The 24,510-nt window shown below is 45.4% G+C and overlaps 1 protein-coding gene across 1 annotated transcript; it reads right to left on the bottom strand.

The window, feature by feature from the left end:
- Positions 1-412: 412 nt before the first annotated feature.
- Positions 413-24,510, bottom strand: LOC109745044 (uncharacterized). Its single transcript, XM_040399877.2, has 3 exons — positions 24,357-24,510; positions 3,366-4,283; positions 413-1,729 (listed from the first exon to the last, which is right to left on the bottom strand). Exons 1-3 carry the CDS (start codon positions 24,508-24,510, stop codon positions 1,686-1,688), a joined length of 1,116 nt encoding a protein of 371 aa, XP_040255811.2. The 3' UTR covers positions 413-1,685.

Genomic DNA, 24,510 nt, shown 5'->3' with positions numbered 1-24,510 from the left:
TTTGCTGTGAGGTTAACTTTTGTTTTTTTTCGTCGACATTTATATATCAGTGCAAAAGTAAGTCAAGTGTTTTGTCAAAATAGTTCTTACCTATTTTGACTTTTTATTAAAATATTAAAAAATCCCCATATAGGATGCATATACAACCAGGAACCAAAGTGTATTTCCCGTATTTGGTTGCATATCAATCTTGCTAAGCTCCTGTATGAGTACCATTGATATGGCCAGGACAAGGAGGGAGATCGGTGAGTGGGTATTAGTCTACGAGCAGATGGAGAACAGGATGTTCGGATATCTATACATACATGTTTCCTACTCACTGCAATGCATGTGTGCCGTATCAAATCAATCTAGTATCATTTATATATGTACAATTGCAATCCACAACTATCCCTATCTGTTTTTCTGTTCCTTTTCTTTTTTGCAGGAATAATACTTGTCTTGCTCAATTATCAGGTCCTTACAATCCTCTTGGGCAAACTTCAAAACATCCTCCGGGCTCGAACCGACCCACTTAATTGTTCGACTCTAGCAAAACTAGCTAGCCTATCACTCTCTTTATTTTGACAACGAGGAACAAGACTACAAGAGTAATACAAGATTGCCTAAGACTCAATAGTAACTTTAGTAACTTAATTTCGCCAACCAGTGAAGCATAAACCGACCGGTCCACCTTGCCACAATAAATCATAGCCACTGATGTACTTGAGTCCATCTTGACTTCGATTGGACGATCAGAACGTTAATTTGCAAAAGACAGTCCTTCCATACATGCGCACAACTTTCCTTCTAGGGCATCTCTGCACGAGAACAAGGCTCTGCTGCAAGATGAGAAGATGACAGTACCAGCAACAATGCAACATCACATAAGATCATCCCGGCACCCGCAACACCATCAAATGAGTAAGAACCGTCCGTATTTAGCTTAACCCAACCTTGATGGGGCGGACTCCACGCAGTTCCTATTTGGGAATGCAGGAGAACAAAACTGAACGAGCTCCACTCCACAACACGCTAAAATGTACTCCCAGCTTTTCTTTCTATGACAGAAGAAAAGGGAGCAATTCATCTTATCTCAGAAATAATAAAGCAGAAAACACATGACATGACATCCAGGTCAACTTTCATCTCCGTTTTACCATGGCTGTCGATTCATGTTCAATCAACCAGATCAACTATTCAATAACCAGCCCCGCAAAAAAAAAACTATTCAATAACCAGATCACCTTCCAATTCTTATCCAAAACACTAAGTAAACATCCGGAATTCAAAAATACCATTAAAAAAAGAAGCAGCTTCATATAGCAGCATATGTGGTCTTTGTTCCACTTTTGTCGCTTTGGAATCCGAACTACTCCCTCTGTTCACTTTTGTAAGTCGTTTAGGACAGCTGAAATTAAACTGTTTTAGGTGCTATTTTAAATGTCTAAAAGGTCTTATAAAAGTGAACGGAGGGAGTAGTACATTTGGATGAACTTTGGACAGACCGAGTGGCCCAGATAAGTCAAATTATGCATCCCTAGTTTTGGTCATAATTACTTGCAACAGACGTGCTTTGCCTACTCAACAGAAAATAAAAAGGATTTGATAGCGGTAGCTCTGCAAGAAGCCACTAGCAGTACATTTATGATAATGGCTTCATCCATTTCGCAAGGTCTTGCACTCTTGCTCTTGAACGGCGCATATCAGACATCAGTGATCTCCGCCAGGGATGGAAATCTACCACGATCTGAGAAGTTATTATGCACAAAAATCAAAACCAACATTCCAAGTCAGCATTTGCAGTTTGATTTGCTATATACAAGTACAACATAATACGAAAGGTCTTTACAAAATAATACTAGTAAATGAGCTTCAGATATACAAGAAAAACAATAGAATAATTCAGAGAAGAATATCAGACATGGGTGAGCTTCGCCAGCGATGGAAATCTACCACGATCTGAAAAGTTATTATGCACAAAAATCAAAACCAACATTCCAACTCAGCATTTACAGCTTGGTTTGCTATATACAAGTACAGCATAATACGAGATCAAAAAATGCTTCACAAAATAATAGAAAATGATCTCCAGATGTGAGCTTCAGATATACCAGAATAACAATAGAATAGTTCTGAAAAGATTATCTGAAACAAAGTAAGAACATCAAATGAGATTTAAAAGTTTGCATGCATATTTGTATTTTTAACCAATGCGGTCCATAATAACAATTGAAATCACAGAATTCAAATTAAGGTCAGTTTCCGATGGACATGTATTCAGTTTTCACTAACAAACACACATGGTCTATGGCAATCTCTACATGTGAAGATAACAACTACTCCCTGCGCCCAAAAACAAGTTCAACGAATTTAACCAAAGCCATGACACTTATTTTGGGACAGAGGGAGTAATAATTACAGTTTGACTTTGTTGAAGCTGTTCACAAACCAGAACCAACAAACTAAGCAGACACAGATACAGTAAAGAAAATGCAACGCAACAGATATGTACGAGGTTGTTGTAGTAGTATTTAGCAAACAGCTAGCGCCCACTTCACTCTTCATCGATTACATCAAACTTCACATTTTTGTAGTCAGTAGTATTTTTGTTTTATCTCGGTGTTCCCTGTTATGACAGGCTTGGAGTAGTGTTTTTCTGTTCTCTATTTCCTTCCCCTTCCCATCGTATGGACATTCTTATTCCGTCTGTAGTACAATGATGTGCAGTTCTTCTAAGCATTCAAGAAAAGAAAAGTATTTGACCAATCAATGGCTCTAGCGAAAAGTAGAAATTTAAGGGCTAGTGATGCAATTGGGCTTCCCATGGGCTGATCTATATAATAGCAGAAGAACAACCAGACTTAACTCCAAAATAAAAAAATTAACACAAAATTAGGACTTGGCTACTAGTATCTCCAATTGTATGTCCAAAAGGTTTGGTGCTGATACTTGATAGCACTTTTGGAGGCAACAATAATACTGTATCCTACATTGAAGAACTAAGTGCTTGTACTCATTACAAGTGTTACAAGACTAAGTTGAGGTGTGAACTTCTGCTATGCCAGAAAATAACAAACTGTTATTTTTTTCAAGAAAATCTGAAGCAAGGTAACAGGGTAATACTACATCAACAGATTTGACAGCATATTTAGCAATTCCACTAGTGCTTGGTTGTGCTCCTTAACAAGTTAAATCTCATAACAAAAATCATGTTCTGTTTTCCAATGTCATATACTAGCACATACATAAATCAAACTAACACACATTACTTAAAATATGAGTAATTGTTCACAGACCATAATAAACCAACCAATTAAGGAAATATATAGATGCTATAAAGAAATCGCAGGATAACAGACCAGAAGGAAGGGCTAGGACCATACCTGGAGTATAGAAGCTCATGTAGGGTAGGACGCTGAAGTAGACCCCAGACTCGGCAACCTTCTTAACCAGCCCAGAATCTAGCTTGATTGTGAATAAGCCAGCACCGGTGCTGACGAATATGACACCCACACCCTCTGCAGATCCAACCACAAATGGTTTGTCATCAGAATTGGCAACAGGTATAATACTCTCCAGCTGGATGGCCCTGCACCATGCCCACTCTGCATCTCCTTCTGCATTCACCTTTCTTGACCACAGATGAAGGCTGGAACCCTCAACGCAGGCAAACCCCAGTGAACTGTCCTCCATCACCATGAGGGCGACCTTGTCCACAGACTTTTTTTTGACACCAACGTTGTACACACACTTTGTTGGCGGATCAATCAGGGATATGTGATTCTTGCTCCAGTTATACTTGACGACTGGGTTACCCCAGCGAAGTGTGAAGTAGGCTTCATCTCCAATGACAGCGCCCCGCCTAGGCTGGACATAGGGCTTGTAGTAGAATCCAGCCGCAAAGGCATCTCGCCTATGCTGGACATCACAGCCGGCGTCCATTGTCACCGGCGTGCTCCACGCGCCTGTCTCTGATGAGTACACGGCGGCCTTGACTAGATCTGTGTAGTCCTCGGTGACCAGAAAGACAACCCGAAAGGGGCCGCCGTGGCAGTCGAGGTGGTCGCAGCCCGGCACGGCGCAGAACACGGCGGCAGTGTAGATGAGCCACGGGATGCCGGGCTCCGGGAGGCGGTGCTGCTCGCCCGTGACGGGGTCCCAGACGACGAAATGCCAAGCCCCGACCCCCACGTGGAGGAGGACGCGGCCGTGGCGGCAGTCGAGGGGGCGCGTGCGGCTGAGGTCGGGGTAGGGGGAGAGGGGCGCCGCGGTGGCGAGGGCGAGGCGGGCGGCGGGATCTCCTTCGAAGACATGGAGCCTGTGGAGGAGGCCAAGAAAAGAGGCTTTGGTTCAGGCCGGGTCAGCCCATTAGTCCCGGTTCAGTTTAGAACCGGGACTCATGGGCACTGGTCCCGGTTCGTGAGGCCAGGGGCCTGCCGGGCCTCATGGGGGCATTGGTCCCGGTTCGTCTGACCCCTTTGGTCCCGGTTGGTGGGACGAACCGGGACCAATAGGCCTCGCTCCTGGCCCATCATTATTGGTCCCGGTTGGCGGCTTGAACCGGGACCACAGGTTGCCCTTTAGTCCCGGTTCATGCCACGAATCGGGACCAATGAGGTGCCTATATATACCCCTCGCCCGCGAGCAGAGCACTCCAGTGCTCTGTTTTTCTCTGGCCGGCGAGGGGAGGGCTTTGTGGTGCTCTAACTCACCTCCTATGCACATGAGGTGTTCGATGAAATGCCCGAGCCACGCTAGTTAAGCTTTCTCCTCTCGAAGCTCGACCTCAAAGCTCCATTTTCCTCAAGATTTGTGTAGGTTTAGCGGCCCGTCACGTCCAATTCCCGTCTTCACCGCCGTCGATCGCCCGCGCCGATCTCGTCGCCGGCACCATCGTGGTGAGCCTCTTGTTCTTATCTTCTTTCTGAAAGAAAAAAAATCTTACTTTAGATGTATGGTTTAATTAATTAGATGCTCTGGAGAACTATATGTTGTTAGATGAGAACTATGTATGTACTTTGGTTTTAATGTGATGATGAACTTCTATTAATTTGGTCACTTAATTATCTATTCATGATGTTCTCTAATGGTTTTTGACACACTTAATTATATATAATGCACGCAGATGAACCGGCAATGGATGTACGGTGACAGACACACCTCCGAGTACATTAAGGGCGTGCATGATTTTCTCGAAGTGGCTGAGGCAAACAAGCAGAATGGTTTTATGTGTTGTCCATGCCCTAAATATGGGAATACGAAGTCTTACTCTGACCGGAAAATCCTTCACACCCACCTACTTTATAAGGGTTTCATGCCACACTATAATGTTTGGACGAGGCACGGAGAAATAGGGGTTATGATGGAAGACGGCGAAGAAGAAGAGGACGATGACAACTATGTGCCCCCTGAATACGGTGATGCTGCAACGGGGGAAGCTGCTGAAGATCAAGAGGAACCAGACGATGTGCCCAATGATGCTGCAACGGGGGAAGCTGCTGAAGATCAAGAGGAACCAGACGATGTGCCCGATGATGATGATCTCCGCCGGGTCATTGTCGATGCAAGGACGCAATACGAAAGTCAAAAGGAGAAGCTGAAGTTCGATCGCATGTTAGAGGACCACAAAAAAGGGTTGTACCCCGATTGCGAAGATGGCAACACAAAGCTCGGTACCGTACTGGAATTGCTGCAGTGGAAGGCAGAGAATGATGTGCCTGACAAAGGATTTGAGAAGCTACTGAAAATATTAAAGAAGAAGCTTCCAAAGGATAACGAATTGCCCGACGGTACATACGCAGCAAAGAAGGTCGTATGCCCTCTAGGATTGGAGGTGCAGAAGATACATGCATGCCCTAATGACTGCATCCTCTACCGCGGTGCGTACAAGGATCTGAATGCATGCCCGGTATGCGGTGCATTGCGGTATAAGATCAGACGAGATGACCCTGGTGATGTTGACGGCGAGCCCCCCAGGAAGAGGGTTCCTGCGAAGGTGATGTGGTATGCTCCTATAATACCACGGTTGAAACGTCTGTTCAGAAACGAAGAGCATGCCAAGTTGATGCGATGGCACAGTGAGGACCGTAAGAAAGACGGGAAGTTGAGAGCACCCGCTGACGGGTCGCAGTGGAGAAAAATCGAGAGAAAGTACTGGGATGAGTTTGCAGGTGACCCATTGAACGTATGGTTTGGTTTAAGCGCGGATGGCATTAATCCTTTCGGGGAGCAGAGCAGCAATCACAGCACATGGCCCGTGACTCTATGTATGTATAACCTTCCTCCTTGGATGTGCATGAAGCGGAAGTTCATAATGATGCCAGTTCTCATCCAAGGCCCTAAGCAACCAGGTAACGACATTGATGTGTACCTAAGGCCATTAGTTGAAGAACTTTTACAGATGTGGAATGAAAACGGTGTACGTACGTGGGATGAGCACAAACAGGAGGAATTTAACCTGCACGCGATGCTGTTTGTAACCATCAATGATTGGCCCGCTCTCAGTAACCTTTCAGGACAGACAAACAAGGGATACCACGCATGCACGCACTGTTTAGCCGACACCGAAAGTATATACCTGGACAAATGCAGGAAGAATGTGTACCTGGGCCATCGTCGATTTCTTCCGACCAACCATCAATGTCGAAATAAAGGCAAGCATTTCAAAGGCGAGGCAGACCACCGGAAGAAGCCCGCCATGCGTACCGGTGATCACGTACTTGCTATGGTCAATGATTTACACGTAATTTTTGGAAAGGGTCCCGGCGGACTAGCTGTTCCGAATGACGTTGAGGGACACGCACCCATGTGGAAGAAGAAATCTATATTTTGGGACCTACCCTACTGGAAAGACCTAGAGGTCTGCTCTTCAATCGACGTGATGCACGTGACGAAGAACCTTTGCGTAAACCTGCTAGGCTTCTTGGGCGTGTATGGGAAGACAAAAGATACACCTGAGGCACGGGAGAACCTGCAACGTTTGCACGAAAAAGACGGCATGCCTCCGAAGCAGTATGAAGGTCCTGCCAGCTACGCTCTTACGAAAGAAGAGAAAGAAATCTTCTTTGAATGCCTGCTCAGTATGAAGGCCCCGACTGGCTTCTCGTCGAATATAAAGGGAATAATAAATATGCCAGAGAAAAAGTTCCAGAACCTAAAGTCTCATGACTGCCACGTGATTATGACGCAACTGCTTCCGGTTGCATTGAGGGGGCTTCTACCGGAAAACGTCCGATTAGCCATTGTGAAGCTATGTGCATTCCTCAATGCAATCTCTCAGAAGGTGATCGACCAGAAATCATACCAAGGCTAAGGAGTGATGTGGCGTAATGTCTTGTCAGTTTCGAGCACGTCCTAGTTCATCTAGTCGACGAGATTGTCATTTTGGGCCCCGTATTTCTACTCAATATGTTCCCCTTTGAGAGGTTCATGGGAGTCTTAAAGAAATATGTCCGTAACCGCGCTAGGCCAGAAGGAAGCATCTCCATGGGCCATCAAACATAGGATGTCATTGGGTTTGTGTTGACTTCATTCCTGGCCTTAAGAAGATAGGTCTCCCTAAATCGCGGTATGAGGGGAGACTGACTGGAAAAGGCATGCTTGGAGGGGACTCAATAGTATGCAGGGACGGATATTCTTGGTCTCAAGCATACTACACAGTTCTACAGAACTCTACCTTGGTGACCCCGTATGTCGATGAACACAAGAACAGTCTGCGCTCCAAACACCCGGAGCAGTGCGACGACTGGATTACATGTGAATACATCAGGACTTTCAGCAGTTGGTTGCAAACACGTCTCAGAGGTGACATCACTATTTGTGATGAGCTGTACTCGTTGTCCAGGGGACCATCTTCGACTGTATTGACTTACAAAGGATACGAGATAAATGGGAATACATTTTACATGATCGCCCAAAATCAAAAGAGCACCAACAAAAACAGCGGTGTCCGCTTTGATGCAGCAACCGAAAGGGAAAAGGACACATATTATGGTTACATAGTGGACATATGGGAACTTGACTACGGACATGATTTTAAGGTCCTTTTGTTTAAGTGCAAATGGGTCAATCTGTCCGGAGGCGGGGTACAGGTAGACCCACAGTACGGAATGACAACAGTGGATCTGAAAAATCTTGGTACACTGACGATCCGTTCGTCCTAGCCAATGATGTGGCACAGGTTATCTATGTGAAGGATATGTCTACCAAACCGAGAAAAAGAAAAGATAAGGAAGCGAATACATCATATGATGAGCCAAAGCGCCACATAGTTCTTTCAGGAAAAAAAGGACATCGTGGGAGTGGAGGGCAAGACAGACATGTGTAAAGATTATGAAAAGTTTCATGAAATTCCTCCCTTCAAAGTCAAGGCTGACCCAAGCATCCTGATAAACGATGAAGATTATCCATGGTTACGACGCAATAAGCAAATGACACAAGCGAAGAAAAAGTGAAGACTTTCTCCCGCAACTATTATGATGATACCATGCCAACTTTGTAACAGACGAGTATGATACCATTGTCCGTTTTGTACCCGAAGTGCATCCAGTTTTTGCCGTAACCCTCTCAACTTTCTTGCACATGCTATGTGGATGAAATGATGATACCATGCCAACTTTCAACCTTTTCAGAGTTCATTTGAAATGCTTTTCAATTTCAGGGTCTTATAGCTCAAAATAATCAATAAATGCATGAAAAATAACAAATGAAGTCAGAAAGGGCAGAAAGAACCGGTACTAGAGGAATCAACTAAAAAGCTTTTATAAACCTCTAGTATTATTGAAACTAAAATTATATAGAATTTATGCAACTAAAATTATCAAAGTATTTTCTGTTCAAAACATTAAAAGCAAAAAGAATTTTCATAAAATAAATACAAAAAGCAAAAAAGAAAAGAAAATAAATAAGTATAAACAAAATAAACTTTTATAAATAAGTAGAAACAAAATAAAATAAATAAGTACAAACAAAATAAAATAAATAAAATAAACTTTTATAAAATAAATAAGTAGAAACAAAATAAAATAAACTATAATAAAACAAAATAAATAAACCTTAATAAAATAAATAAAATAGCAACAGTAAGTATTTTGTTGTAACTAGAAACAAAATAGAGAAATAAAGCAACAAAGAAAACAAAAAAACTAGAAAAATAAAATAAAAAAGCCACCTCCTGGGCCACCACGGCCTGAATACGACTACAAACCGAGCTAGTTGGGCTAGGATTTAGGCCCGCAGAAGGCCCAGCAGGCCCACAGGCAAAGCAGTGTCAAATTAGGCCCATAGGCCTGCAGTTCAGAGGAGTTCGAGAGAGAGGAGGCAGCAGTGCTTATAAACAGGTAGTCGACGCTCTCAACTAGCGAGGTGGGACTAAACTCCCACCACCACGCCGCTGTGCAAGGCCATTGGTCCTGGTTGGTGGCATGAACCGGGACCAATGCCACCCTTTGGTCCCGGTTTGTGGCAACAACCGGGACCAATGCCCCCCCTTTAGTCCCGGTTGGTGCCAACAACCGGGACCAAAGGCCGCCGCTTCCCGCCCCTTGGGCTGCTGAAAAGAGGCATTTGGTCCCGGTTGGTGACACCAACCAGGACTAAAGGGTGGCATTGGTACCGGTTTGTGCCACCAACTGGTACCAATGGGTTTGCTATATAAGCCAGCACTTGTGAAAATTTCGTCAGTTCTTCGATCCCTCCGACGACGCCACCAGGCTGCCCGAGCTCGCCGTGCCTCTGCCGCGCCCCCAACCACGCCGCCGTTGCCCCGCCCCGACCACGCCGCCGTCGCCCCTGTCCCCCGACCATGCCACGCGCCCTCGCCGTGCCTCTGCCGCGCTCCCGACCCGCCCCGTCGACGCCGTCGCCGTCCTTTGCCCCGTCGACGCCATCGCCCCTGCCCCGACCACGCCGCCGTCGCCCCTGCCCCCCGACCACGCCGCGCGCCCTCGCCGTGCCTCTGCCGCGCCCCCGACCCGCCCCATCGATGCCGTCACCGCCCTCTGCCCCATCGACGCCATCGCCCCTGCCCCGACCACGCCGCCGTCGCCCCTGCCCCGACCACGCCGCCGTCGCCGCCCTCTACACCGACATCGGCACCGTGCCTCTGCCCCTGCCCCGACCACGCCGCACCTCTCCTTGGTCAGACCGGCGCCGCCCCCCTGTCCTCTCCTCTGTTTTTTCACATATTTATTATGTTTTTTTTTTCAGATTATATGTATATGTGTGAGTAATGTATGTGTGTATATCTGATTATGTGTCTTTTTTTAGATTTTTTGTTCATATATATGATGATTTGTTTTTTGCATTTTTATAAAAATGTATATATGTATGTATGTTCTCTGTGCATATAAAAGTTCGATTTTTAGTGCATTTGGGTACATTTTAGGTTAGTTTTATCTATATATGATCTCTGATTTAGTACATTTTAGGTTAGTTTCATTTTTAGAAAAGTTATATATATTTAGGAAAAGAAGGAAGAGAAGGAAGAAGGAAGAAGAAGAAAAAGTTTTATATATGCAAAAGTTACATTTTTAGAAAAGTATTATATATCTAGCTAGGAAGATAATGAAGAAGAAGAAAAAGAAGGAGAGTAAAAAGGAAAATAAGAAGAAGAAAAAAGAAGAAAAAGAAGAGGAGAAGAAGAGAAAATAGAATATTCTATTTTCTCTTCTTCTCCTCTATTCCTTTCTTCTTCTCCTCTTTTTTTTCTTCTTTTTTTCTTCAATCTTCTCCTCTATTAATATCTTCTTCTCCTCTTTTTATTTCTTATTTGTCTTCTTATTTTTTATCGGATATGTCGTTGTCGATATACCCCGTGTCCCGATAACTTCAACACAAGGGGGGGGGGGTCGACCTACTGTTGGGAACGTAGTAATTTCAAAAAATTTCCTACGCACACGCAAGATCATGGTGATGCATAGCAACGAGAGGGGAGAGTGTTGTCCACGTACCCTCGTAGACCGAAAGCGGAAGCATTATCACAACGAAGTTGATGTAGTCGTACGTCTTCACGATCCGACCGATCAAGTACCGAACGCACGGCACCTCCGAGTTCAGCACACGTTCAGCTCGATGACGTCCCTCGAACTCCGATCCAGCCGAGTGTTGAGGGAGAGTTTCGTCAGCACGGCGGGGTGGTGACGATGATGATGTTCTACCGACGCAGGGCTTCGCCTAAGCTCCGCAATGATATTATCGAGGTGTAATATGGTGGAGGGGGGCACCGCACACGGCTAAAATACCGTATATCAATTGTGTGAACAGGTGCCCCCTGCCCCCGTATATAAAGGAGCAAGGGGGAGGCCGGCTGCCTTTGGGCGCGCCAAGGAGAGGGGGGGAGTCCTCCTCCTAGTAGGAGTAGGACTCCCCTTTCCTAGTCCAACTAGGAAGAGAGGGGGGGGGGGGAAGGAAAGAGAGGGAGAGGGAGAGGGAAAGAGGGGCTGCGCCCCCCTCCCCTAGTCCAATTCGGACTCCTCATGGGAGGGGGCGCGCCACCTTCTGGCTGCTGCCCTCTCTCTCCCCTCAAGGCCCACTAAGGCCCAATACTTCCCCGGGGGGTTCCGGTAACCCCTCCGGCACTCCGGTTTTATCCGAAACTTCTCCGGAACACTTCCGGTGTCTGAATATAGTCGTCCAATATATCAATCTTTATGTCTTGACCATTTCGAGACTCCTCGTCATGTCCGTGATCACATCCGGGACTCCGAACAACCTTCGGTACATCAAAACATGTAAACTCATAATATAACTGTCATCGTAACTTTAAGCGTGCGGACCCTACGGGTTCGAGAACTATGTAGACATGACCGAGACACCTCTCCGGTCAATAACCAATAGCGGAACCTAGATGCTCATATTGGTTCCCACATATTCTACGAAGATCTTTATTGGTCACACCGCATAACAACATACGTTGTTCCCTTTGTCATCGGTATGTTACTTGCCCGAGATTCGATCGTCGGTATCTCGATACCTAGTTCAATCTCGTTACCGGCAAGTCTCTTTACTCGTTCTGTTTTACATCATCCCGCAACTAACTCATTAGTCAGAATGCTTGCAAGGCTTATAGTGATGTGCATTACTGAGTGGGCCCAGAGATACCTCTCCGACAATCAGAGTGACAAATCCTAATCTCGAAATACGCCAACCCAACAAGTACCTTTGGAGACACCTGTAGAGCACCTTTATAATCACCCATTTACGTTGTGACGTTTGGTAGCACACAAAGTGTTCCTCCGGTAAACGGGAGTTGCATAATCTCATAGTCATAGGAACATGTATAAGTCATGAAGAAAGCAATAGCAACATACTAAACGATCGGGTGTTAAGCTAACGGAATGGGTCAAGTCAATCACGTCATTCTCCTAATGAGGTGATCCCGTTAATCAAATGACAACTCATGTCTATGGCTAGGAAACATAACCATCTTTGATTAACGAGCTAGTCAAGTAGAGGCATACTAGTGACACACTGTTTGTCTATGTATTCACACATGTATTATGTTTCCGGTTAATACAATTCTAGCATGAATAATAAACATTTATCATGATATAAGGAAATAAATAATACTTTATTATTGCCTCTAGGGCATATTTCCTTGAGTCTCCCACTTGCACTAGAGTCAATAATCTAGATTACACTGTAATGATTCTTACACCCATGGAGTCTTGGTGCTGATCATGTTTTGCTCGTGGAAGAGGCTTAGTCAACGGGTCTGCAACATTCAGATCCGTATGTATCTTGCAAATTTCTTGTCTCCCACCTGGACTAAATCCCGGATGGAATTGAAGCGTCTTTTGATGTGCTTGGTTCTCTTGTGAAATCTGGATTCCTTTGCTAAGGCAATTGCACCAGTATTGTCACAAAAGATTTTCATTGGTCCCGATGCACTAGGTATGACACCTAGATCGGATATGAACTCCTTCATCCAGACTCCTTCATTTGCTACTTCCGAAGCAGCTATGTACTCCGCTTCACACGTAGATCCCGCCACGACACTTTGCTTAGAACTGCACCAACTGACAGCTCCACCGTTCAATGTAAATACGTATCCGGTTTGCGATTTAGAATCGTCCGGATCAGTGTCAAAGCTTGCATCAACGTAACCACTTACAATGAGCTCTTTGTCACCTCCATAAACGAGAAACATATCCTTAGTCCTTTTCAAGTATTTCAGGATGTTCTTGACCGCTGTCCAGTGATCCACTCCTGGATTACTTTGGTACCTCCCTGCTAAACTTATAGCAAGGCACACATCAGGTCTGGTACACAACATTGCATACATGATAGAGCCTATGGATGAAGCATAGGGAACATCTTTCATCTTCTCTCTATCTTCTGCAGTGGTCGGGCATTGAGTCTTACTCAATCTCACACCTTGTAGTATAGGAAAGAACCCTTTCTTTGCTTGATCCATTTTGAACTTCTTCAAAACTTTGTCAAGGTATGTGCTTTGTGAAAGTCCAATTAAGCGTCTTGATCTATCTCTATAGATCTTAATGCCTAATATATATGCAGCTTCACCGAGGTCTTTCATTGAAAAACTCTTATTCAAGTATCCCTTTATGCTATCCAGAAATTCTATATCATTTCCAATCAGCAATATGTCATCCACATATAATATCAGAAATGCTACTGAGCTCCCACTCACTTTCTTGTAAATACAGGCTTCTCCAAAAGTCTGTATAAAACCAAATGCTTTGATCACACTATCAAAGCGTTTATTCCAACTCCGAGAGGCTTGCACCAGTCCATAAATGGATCGCTGGAGCTTGCACACTTTGTTAGCTCCCTTTGGATCGACAAAACCTTCCGGTTGCATCATATACAACTCTTCTTCCAGAAATCCATTCAGGAATGCAGTTTTGACATCCATTTGCCAAATTTCATAATCATAAAATGCGGCAATTGCTAACATGATTCGGACAGACTTAAGCATCGCTACGGGTGAGAAGGTCTCATCGTAGTCAATCCCTTGAACTTGTCGAAAACCTTTCATAACAAGTCGAGCTTTATAGACAGTAACATTACCATCAGCGTCAGTCTTCTTCTTGAAGATCCATTTATTTTCAATGGCTTGCCGACCATCGGGCAAGTCAACCAAAGTTCATACTTTGTTCTCATACATGGATCCCATCTCGGATTTCATGGCTTCAAGCCATTTTGCGGAATCTGGGCTCACCATCGCTTCTTCATAGTTCGTAGGTTCGTCATGGTCTAGTAACATAACCTCCAGAACAGGATTACCGTACCACTCTGGTGCGGATCTTGATCTAGTTGACCTACGAGGTTCAGTAATAACTTGATCTGAAGTTTCATGATCATTATCATTAACTTCCTCACTAATTGGTGTAGGTGTCGCAGAAACTGATTTCTGTGATGATCTACTTTCCAATAAGGGAGCAGGTACAGTTACCTCATCAAGTTCTACTTTCCTCCCACTCACTTCTTTCGAGAGAAACTCCTTCTCTAGAAAGGATCCATTCTTAGCAACGAATATCTTGCCTTCGGATCTGTGATAGAAGGTGTACCCAACAGTCTCCTTTGGGTATCCTATGAAGACACATTTCTCCGATTTAGGTTCGAGCTTATCAGGTTGAAGTTTCTTCACATAAGCATCGCAACCCCAAACTTTAAGATACGACAACTTTGGTTTCTTGCCAAACCATAGTTCATAAGGCGTCGTCTCAACGGATTTCGATGGTGTCCTATTTAGAGTGAATGCAGCCATCTCTAAAGCATAACCCCAAAACGATAGCGGTAAATCAGTAAGAGACATCATAGATCGCACCATATCTAATAAAGTACGATTACGACATTCGGACACACCATTACGCTGTGGTGTTCCGGGTGGCGTGAGTTGCGAAACTATTCCGCATTGTTTCAAATGTAGGCCAAACTCGTAACTCAAATATTCTCCTCCACGATCTGATCATAGAAACTTTATTTTCTTGTTACGATGATTTTCAACTTCACTCTGAAATTCTTTGAACTTTTCAAATGTTTCAGACTTATGTTTCATTTAGTAGATATACCCATATCTGCTCAAATCATCTGTGAAGGTGAGAAAATAACGATATCCGCCACGAGCCTCAATATTCATCGGACCACATACATCTGTATGTATGATTTCCAATAAATATGTTGCTCTCTCCATAGTTCCGGAGAACGGTGTTTTAGGCATCTTGCCCATGAGGCACAGTTCGCAAGTACCAAGTGATTCATAATCAAGTGATTCCAAAAGTCCATCAGTATGGAGTTTCTTCATGCGCTTTACACCGATATGACCTAAACGGCAGTGCCACAAATAAGTTGCACTGTCATTATCAACTCTGCATCTTTTGGCTTCAACATTATGAATATGTGTGTCACTACTATCGAGATTCATTAAAAATAGACCACTCTTCAAGGGTGCATGACCATAAAAGATATTATTCATATAAATAGAACAACCATTATTCTCTGATTTAAATGAATAACCGTCTCGCATCAAACAAGATCCAGATATAATGTTCATGCTCAACGCTGTCACCAAATAACAATTATTTAGGTCTAATACTAATCCCGAAGGTAGATGTAGAGGTAGCGTGCCGACGGCGATCACATCGACTTTGGAACCATTTCCCACGCGCATCGTCACCTCGTCCTTAGCCAATCTTCGCTCAATCCGTAGCCCCTGTTTCGAGTTGCAAATATTAGCAACAGAACCAGTATCAAATACCCAGGTGCTACTGCGAGCATTAGTAAGGTACACATCAATAACATGTATATCACATATACCTTTGTTAACCTTGCCATCCTTCTTATCCGCCAAATACTTGGGGCAGTTTCGCTTCCAGTGACCAGTCTGCTTACAGTAGAAGCACTCAGTTTCAGGCTTAGGTCCAGACTTGGATTTCTTCTCCTGAACAACAACTTGCTTGCTATTCTTCTTGAAGTTCCCCTTCTTCTTCCCTTTGCCCTTTTTCTTGAAACTAGTGGTTTTACTAACCATCAACACTTGATGCTCCTTTTTGATTTCTACCTCCGTTGCCTTTAGCATTGCGAAGAGCTCGGGAATTGTCTTATTCATCCCTTGCATGTTATAGTTCATCACGAAGCTCTTGTAGCTTGGTGGCAGTGATTGAAGAATTCTGTCAATGACGCTATCATCCGGAAGATTAACTCCCAGTTGAATCAAGTGATTATTATACCCAGACATTTTGAGTATATGCTCACTGACAGAACTATTCTCTTCCATCTTGCAGCTATAGAACTTATTGGAGACTTCATATCTCTCAATCCGGGCATTTGCTTGAAATATTAACTTCAACTCCTGGAACATCTCATATGCTGCATGACGTTCAAAACGTCGTTGAAGACCCGGTTCTAAGCTGTAAAGCATGGCACACTGAACTATTGAGTAGTCATCAGCTTTGCTCTGCCAGACGTTCATAACTTCTGGTGTTGCTCTTGCAGGAGGCCTGGCACCTAGCGGTGCTTCCAGGACGTAATTCTTCTGTGCAACAATGAGGATAATCCTCAAGTTACGGACCCAGTCCGTGTAATTGCTACCATCATCTTTCAACTTTGCTTTCTCAAGGAACGCATTAAAATTCAACGGAACAACAACACGGGCCATTTATCTAGAATTAACATAGACAAGCAAGATACTATCAGGTACTAAGTTCATGATAAATTCAAGTTCAATTAATCATATTACTTAAGAACTCCCACTTAGATAGACATCCCTCTCATCATCTAAGTGATTACGTGATCCAAATCAACTAAACCATGTCCGATCATCACGTGAGATGGAGTAGTTTCAATGGTTAACATCACTATGTTGATCATATCTACTATATGATTCACGCTCGACCTTTCGGTCTCCGTGTCCCGAGGCCATATCTGCATATGCTAGGCTCGTCAAGTTTAACCAGAGTATTCTGCGTGTGCAACTGTTTTGCACCCGTTGTATTTGAACGTAGAGCCTATCACACCCGATCATCACGTGGTGTCTCAGCACGAAGAACTTTTGCAACGGTGCATACTCAGGGAGAACACTTTTATCTTGAAATTTTAGTGAGAGATCATCTTATAATGCTACCGTCAATCAAAGCAAGATAAGATGCATAAAAGATTAACATCACATGCAATCAATATAAGTGATATGATATGGCCATCATCATCTTGTGCTTGTGATCTCCATCTCCGAAGCACCGTCATGATCACCATCGTCACCGGCGCGACACCTTGATCTCCATCGTAGTATCGTTGTCGTCTCGCCAACTTGTTGCTTTTACGACTATCGCTACCGCTTAGTGATAAAGTAAAACAATTACATGGCGATCGCATTGCATACAATAAAGCGACAACCATATGGCTCCTGCCAGTTGCCGATAACTCGGTTACAAAACATGATCATCTCATACAATAAAATATAGCATCATGTCTTGACCATATCACATCACAACATGCCCTGCAAAAACAAGTTAGACGTCCTCTACTTTGTTGTTGCAAGTTTTACGTGGCTGCTACGGGCTTAGCAAGAACCGTTCTTACCTACGCATCAAAACCACAACGATAGTTTGTCAAGTTGGTGCTGTTTTAACCTTCGCAAGGACCGGGCGTAGCTACACTCGGTTCAACTAAAGTGAGAGAGACGGACACCCGCCAGTCACCTTTAAGCAACGAGTGCTCCCAACGGTGAAACCAGTCTCGCGTAAGCGTACGCGTAATGTCGGTCCGGGCCGCTTCATCTCACAATACCGCCGAACCAAAGTATGACATGCTGGTAAGCAGTATGACTTATATCGCCCACAACTCACTTGTGTTCTACTCGTGCATAGCATCAACGCATAAAACCTGGCTCTGATACCACTGTTGGGAACGTAGTAATTTCAAAAAATTTCCTACGCACACGCAAGATCATGGTGATGCATAGCAACAAGAGGGGAGAGTGTTGTCCGCGTACCCTCGTAGACCGAAAGCGGAAGCGTTATCACAACGCAGTTGATGTAGTCGTACGTCTTCACGATCCGACCGATCAAGTACCGAACGCACGGCACCTCCGAGTTCAGCACACGTTCAGCTCGATGACGTCCCTCGAACTCCGATCCAGCCGAGTGTTGAGGGAGAGTTTCGTCAGCACGATGGCGTGGTGACGACGATGATGTTCTACCGATGCAGGGCTTCGCCTAAGCTCCGCAACAATATTATCGAGGTGTAATATGGTGCAGGGGGGCACCGCACACGGCTAAAATATCGTATATCAATTGTGTGAAGAGGTGCCCCCTGCCCCCGTATATAAAGGAGCAAGGGGGAGGCCGGCTGCCTTTGGGCGCGCCAAGGAGAGGGGGGAGTCCTCCTCCTAGTAGGAGTAGGACTCCCCTTTCCTAGTCCAACTAGGAAGAGAGGGGGGGAGGAAAGAGAGGGAGAGGGAGAGGGAAAGAGGGGCTGCGCCCCCCTCCCCTAGTCCAATTCGGACTCCTCATGGGAGGGGGCGCGCCACCTTCTGGCTGCTGCCCTCTCTCTCCCCTCAAGGCCCACTAAGGCCCAATACTTCCCCGGGGGGTTCCGGTAACCCCTCCTGCACTCCGGTTTTATCCGAAACTTCTCCGGAACACTTCCGGTGTCCGAATATAGTCGTCCAATATATCAATATTTATGTCTCGACCATTTCGAGACTCCTCGTCATGTCCGTGATCGCATCCGGGACTCCGAACAACCTTCGGTACATCAAAACATATAAACTCATAATATAACTGTCATCGTAACTTTAAGCGTGCGGACCCTACGGGTTCGAGAACTATGTAGACATGACCGAGACACCTCTCCGGTCAATAACCAATAGCGGAACCTGGATGCTCATATTGGTTCCCACATATTCTACGAAGATCTTTATCGGTCAGACCGCATAACAACATACGTTGTTCCCTTTGTCATCAGTATGTTACTTGCCCGAGATTCGATCGTCGGTATCTCGATACCTAGTTCAATCTCGTTACCGGCAAGTCTCTTTACTCGTTCCGTAATACATCATCCCGCAACTAACTCATTAGTCACAATGCTTGCAAGGCTTATAGTGATGTGCATTACTGAGTGGGCCCAGAGATACCTCTCCGACAATCGGAGTGACAAATCCTAATCTCGAAATACGCCAACCCAACAAGTACCTTTGGAGACACCTGTAGAGCACCTTTATAATCACCCATTTACGTTGTGACGTTTGGTGGCACACAAAGTGTTCCTCCGGTAAACGGGAGTTGCATAATCTCATAGTCATAGGAACATGTATAAGTCATGAAGAAAGCAATAGCAACATACTAAACGATCGGGTGCTAAGCTAACGGAATGGGTCAAGTCAATCACGTCATTCTCCTAATGAGGTGATCTCGTTAATCAAATGACAACTCATGTCTATGGCTAGGAAACATAACCATCTTTGATTAACGAGCTAGTCAAGTAGAGGCATACTAGTGACACACTGTTTGTCTATGTATTCACACATGTATTATGTTTCCGGTTAATACAATTCTAGCATGAATAATAAACATTTATCATGATATAAGGAAATAAATAATACTTTATTATTGCCTCTAGGGCATATTTCCTTCACCTACCCCCTCCCCGATAACATTATTTTCCCATGTATGTATGTCGTCGTTGTCGATATAACCCCCTCCCGGATAACTTCGACCGTGATAACTTATACCACGGGAGCACCCCCCGGCCCTCTCACTCGACCAAAACTCTCGAGGACACCCAAACCCTAGAAAAAAACGATGTCGGTCTCCTACCCCTCCCGCCGCGCCCCTACCCTTGAAGCGTTGCCGAGGCCACCCCAAACCCGGAATAAGCTAGGTCTACGTTTGCACTAATATATCCACCCGCTGTCATGTTTGTGTAATAATTGTCATGTTGTAATATTTGCAGAAACAATGGAGCACGGACGAGACGAGGAAGCAGAAGAGGTGTTGGGGGACATAATCTTAGCCGGAGGTGATGTCTTGTCGTATCTTAATGACAATGATGGTCTGGAAGAACAGGGTGAAGAAGCAGGCTACGGTGATCGAAGAGTGGAGGAGGAAAGACATGATTATGATGGCTCCGGTGACCCAATGCTGGTGCAAGAAGGAGCACGTGGTGACGGCTCCGCTGACCGAACAGAGTCCGGCCAGGTAAATATATTAGTTAAGCCTGTGCTGACTAGCTAATTGATGCATTCATTGTTTTGGTATGTACACATATTAATTAACTCTCGTCTTTCTTCTTTTTTCTAGCCCTCCGGATCGAGCACAACTTCGGTAAAGAGATGAGGCCCAAAGAAAAAGTTGCGCTCGGATGAAAGGTTTGAGATCACAGCAATCGCGCGCGACGTCCAACCGATTGAACCCATCCAGACAAAGGAAGCATTTGCTGCTCAGTGCGGGGTTCTTGTTAGGGACAAGATCCCGATCAGCATCCACCAATGGTATAAGCCTAAGAAGGAAGACCCTGAGGTGTCTTATGTCAATGATATGCAGAAATATGATCTTTGGACTGAGCTGAAGGCGAATTTCACCCTACCGCCAGAGGAGGATCCGGAGAAGCCAGCTAAAGAACAATTAATCAAGTCTCATGCTCTTAAGAAGATGGCAGACCTATTCAGGAGGTGGAAGAATGAGCTGAAAACGTTTGTCGACAAAGAAGAGACACCAGAATTCATCGGCAAATATGAGAAGATCAGAGATCACTGGCCCGCATTTGTGGCCCACAAGACATCGGAAAAGAGTAAGAAGATGTCAGCGACAAACAAGAAAAATGTTGCGAAGAAGAAGCTTCACCATCGCACGGGGTCAGGTGGCTACCTCAAAGCCCGGCCTAAGTGGGCCAAGGCTGAGAATGATCTGCTTGATAAAGGGATCGAACCAGAGACAATGAACTGGCCAGACCGTTGCCGGACTTGGTTCTTCGGGGCTGGCGGAACCTTGAACCCTGTATCAGGGAAGTGCGTTTGGAAGGATGAGCAAATGAGAATACCAGTCAAGAGGCTTCAGCACTATATCGATGCAGCGCAGCAAGGGACGTTCGTTCCAGACAGAGAGAACGACGAGCTCACAATGGCCCTCGGGAATCCTGAGCACCCTGGACGGACACGAGGCACGCCAGGCTCCGTTCCATGGAAGGCTGGTTTTCCGGACGCAGGCGGTTACAAATGCCAGGAGAGGAGGAAAAATGTGGAGCACACCCAAATTCAGAAGCTGCACGAAAGGGTTCAAGCGCTAGAGGAACGAGACGTAGCTCGCAGCAAGCGACCTACCGAAACTACCCCCAAAGCTACCCCGCCATCTCAGCGGAGAAGGAGCTTCGCTTCCACCGAGCTGCTTCAGCCGGAGCATGTCTTGACGGCTCCTGCTAGCTACCCCGTGGATGCTATCACGGAGTCTCAACATTGCCACCTTATGACGCAATGGCAGAACTTCAAAGTCAAGGCGGATGTCGGCTCTGTTCGACCTCCTGAACCCGGCGCAACTTTTCACTGTCGTCTGATTCTAGAAGGATATTCTAGGGTGACGGTGGACGAAATAACGGAGGGATTTGAGGACCTCCAGCTTGACCACCCTACCGGTGAAGGGGAGACTCGGCTGGGTTCTACTCTGAAGACTCCATGCCTATGGCGGAAGGAGCTCATCAACCTTCCGAACTGGACGCCTCCGCCTCCTCCTCCTTCGGCGAGTAAGGGCACTCCGCCTCCTCCTCCGGCGAGTGATCAGGGCACTCAGCCTCCTTCTCCGGCGCGTGGCGGCACTCCGCCTCCTTCTCCGCCTGCGCCGGCGCGCCCGAGCAGCCAACCTCCTCCTTCTCCACCTCGTCAGCAAGGGCGGAAGAGACCCGCCGCCGCTCCGGCTGCTCCAGCGCGTCATAGTGCTTCTCCTCTGCCTCGTAAGCAAGGAAAGAAGACAGCCGCAGCCGCTCCGTCTGCTCTGTCGGCGTCTAGCAGTACAGCCAGAGGCGGGAGGCAATACAGATTCGGTACTTCTCTGAAGACTCCAGAGAAGTTACCATACGAGAGGACCGAGGAGGAAACCATGAAGATCGTGCGAGCCGAAGTGACGAACTTCTTTGAAGGGGTGAAAGCAAAGAAACATCCACCTCCAGAGGAGAAGGTAGATCCGGTGAAAGCGAAGCGCACTCTGGCTGCCCTGACAAAACCACCAAAGTCTCCGCCGAAAGGCAACTATGAGCACATTATTGCAAAGACATTTGTCGAAGCGGAGCGGTCGGGAAGTACTGTCAGTGATCAAAGGTTAAAAGAACGACGAGCTGGGAAAAAAATTGCCCAGCTCGGCGAACAAGCGAACCAATCGTGCCCCCCGCTCAAGGTGTCTAACGACATCGTCGCTAATGATCCGAGGATGGTGCCCGGTTATAGCAATCTTGGAGATTACCTGCCCGACGATGTACATTATGATTTCTTGGAGGTGGACGAACACAGATACGAGTACGGGAAGCCTCTCGTCAAAGATGAAAGATCTCTAACAACGATGATGTGAAGATTACATGATTGGTACATGAAAACCTGTAGAGAGTCTGGGGGGAGGAATACTTTGACGCTGAGAGTTAAAGAGGAGCATGACCTCGTTGGAATTGAAATGTTGAATGTTCCATTTGAGGAGTTCTTCCAGTTTTTCAATCAAAAGGCCCTCGATAAATCAACGATCACTTGCTACTGTCTGTAAGTAGTACTACTTCTGTCATTAAGTCTCTCTATATAGGTCAGCTCTTTCATTGCATGTATTTATAATTATCCTCACTATATTATGCAGATTGAAGATCGCCGAATTGAAGAAAAGACAAATCGGTGGTATTGGATTCATTAACACAAATCTCATAGATGCAACTGAGGTTAAATATCATGCCAAAAATACCGAGGCCAACTTGCTACGATCGTTGGTAATAAATCAAAACAAAGATATAATACTCTTTCCTTACAACTTCAAGTGAGTGTTACTGTCTTGTGCATATTCGGTTTCCCTTATTAGTCCAGGTTATAGTAATGTAATTGATGACTTATGCATGCGTGCGCAGCTTCCACTATATTCTCCTAGAGATTAAGCTTGAGCAGGGACTAGTAACCGTCTTAGACTCGAGACGAAAAGATCCCCAGGACTATGTGGACATGACTCAAATGCTCGAGAAGTAAGTTAAATCGATCATTATCCACCATGCATATCAGCAACTTTGTTCATTTCCTGATATTAAGTAATTGTTTTCTTTGTCTGGCAGGGTTTGGAGAAAATTCACCAAAAAAGCTCCGGCACTGCCGAAGAAGCTGCAATTTAGGCACCCGAAAGTAAGTACTATAGTAGCATGTTCCGCGCATCTCCTAGTGATTCAAGCGCTAGTTTCATCAATACCATTTAGCATGCTTGCTTATCAGTTTGATTGACCTCTATTTCTTGTAAAGTGGTTGTGGCAGGAACAAGGGAAATGATTCCTGTGGATACTACGTTTGCGAGTCCATCCACTACACGACCTGTGAGCGGGGCTACTCTAAGGAACAATATGAAGTGCGTAAGCAATAATATTCACAATTTTATTTTATTACCATCATTTGTGTTGAGTTTCATTTATTCATATATATATATATATATGTATGTATTGACCCCTTCTTCAAATTAGATCTTTCGGATGCGGGATGAACTCCTACCACCAGATCGTATGCGAGCAATTCAAGAGGAATTGGCGGCATTCTTCCTTGACCACGTGATCACTAAAAACGGAGAATACTATGTGGACCCTGTGTTCATATATAATTAGGAGATTATATTGTAAGAGATAATTATTGTATATATGTAGCCGGTAGTGTCGGATAGATATACGAGAACTTGTTGTTCGACCAATCTCTCGGAGAAGGAGAGGTGGTCGATATCATTTCTCTGTGTATGCATATATATGTTCATGACGATCTTCTGTTTCCTTCATTTGCTTACTAGCTAGCGTGTCTAGTCCTCTCTATACGTATATAGTACGTAGAGTCGACCAAGCACGGAGATAAGAGAGGACACTTCTCTCTATTAATTAGCTAGCTAACACAATATATGAAACACCTAAATTAACCCCCCAAAACCCCCAACCCCCCCTTTAAAAAAATAAAAACCCCAGCCCCTGAAATGCTGACGCGTGGATGCCTATTGGTCCCGGTTAGTGCCACCAACCGGGACCAAAGGCCCTCCTGCCTGGGCTCGCTGCACCGGCCACGTGGAGGCCCATCTGTCCCAGTTCGTGTAAGAACCGGGACTAAAGGGCTAGGGCATTAGTAACGACCCTTTAGTCCCGGTTCAACAACCGGGACAAAAGGCCCTTACCAACCGGGACAGATGACCCTTTTTCTACTAGTGGCAGGGGAGGCGCACGGTGGAAGACGCTGTAGCGGCGGCGGAAGGAGGGGTCGCGGAGGACGCGGAGCCAGGGCTTGCAGACGAGGGCGGCGCGGAAGAGGTGCTCAGGCTCGTCCGACGGGAGGCGGAGGAAGATCTCGGCGGTGACGTCGTCCATCAGCGACGCCAT

The sequence above is a fragment of the Aegilops tauschii genome, chromosome 2 (genome assembly GCF_002575655.3).
Source record: "Aegilops tauschii subsp. strangulata cultivar AL8/78 chromosome 2, Aet v6.0, whole genome shotgun sequence".
Classification (NCBI taxonomy): Eukaryota; Viridiplantae; Streptophyta; class Magnoliopsida; order Poales; family Poaceae; genus Aegilops; species Aegilops tauschii.
This window is presented reverse-complemented; position numbering and strand designations above follow the sequence as displayed.

Excerpts from the sequence above, each read along its gene's own strand:
- LOC109745044 (XM_040399877.2), bottom strand. The coding sequence starts at position 24,510 with ATGGCGTCGCTGATGGACGACGTCACCGCCGAGATCTTCCTCCGCCTC. Across the intron at positions 4,284-24,356 it reads CCGCTACAGCGTCTTCCACC|GAGATCCCGCCGCCCGCCTC; the intron begins GTGCGCCTCCCC and ends ATGTCTTCGAAG. Across the intron at positions 1,730-3,365 it reads CATGAGCTTCTATACTCCAG|ATCGTGGTAGATTTCCATCC; the intron begins GTATGGTCCTAG and ends ATAACTTCTCAG.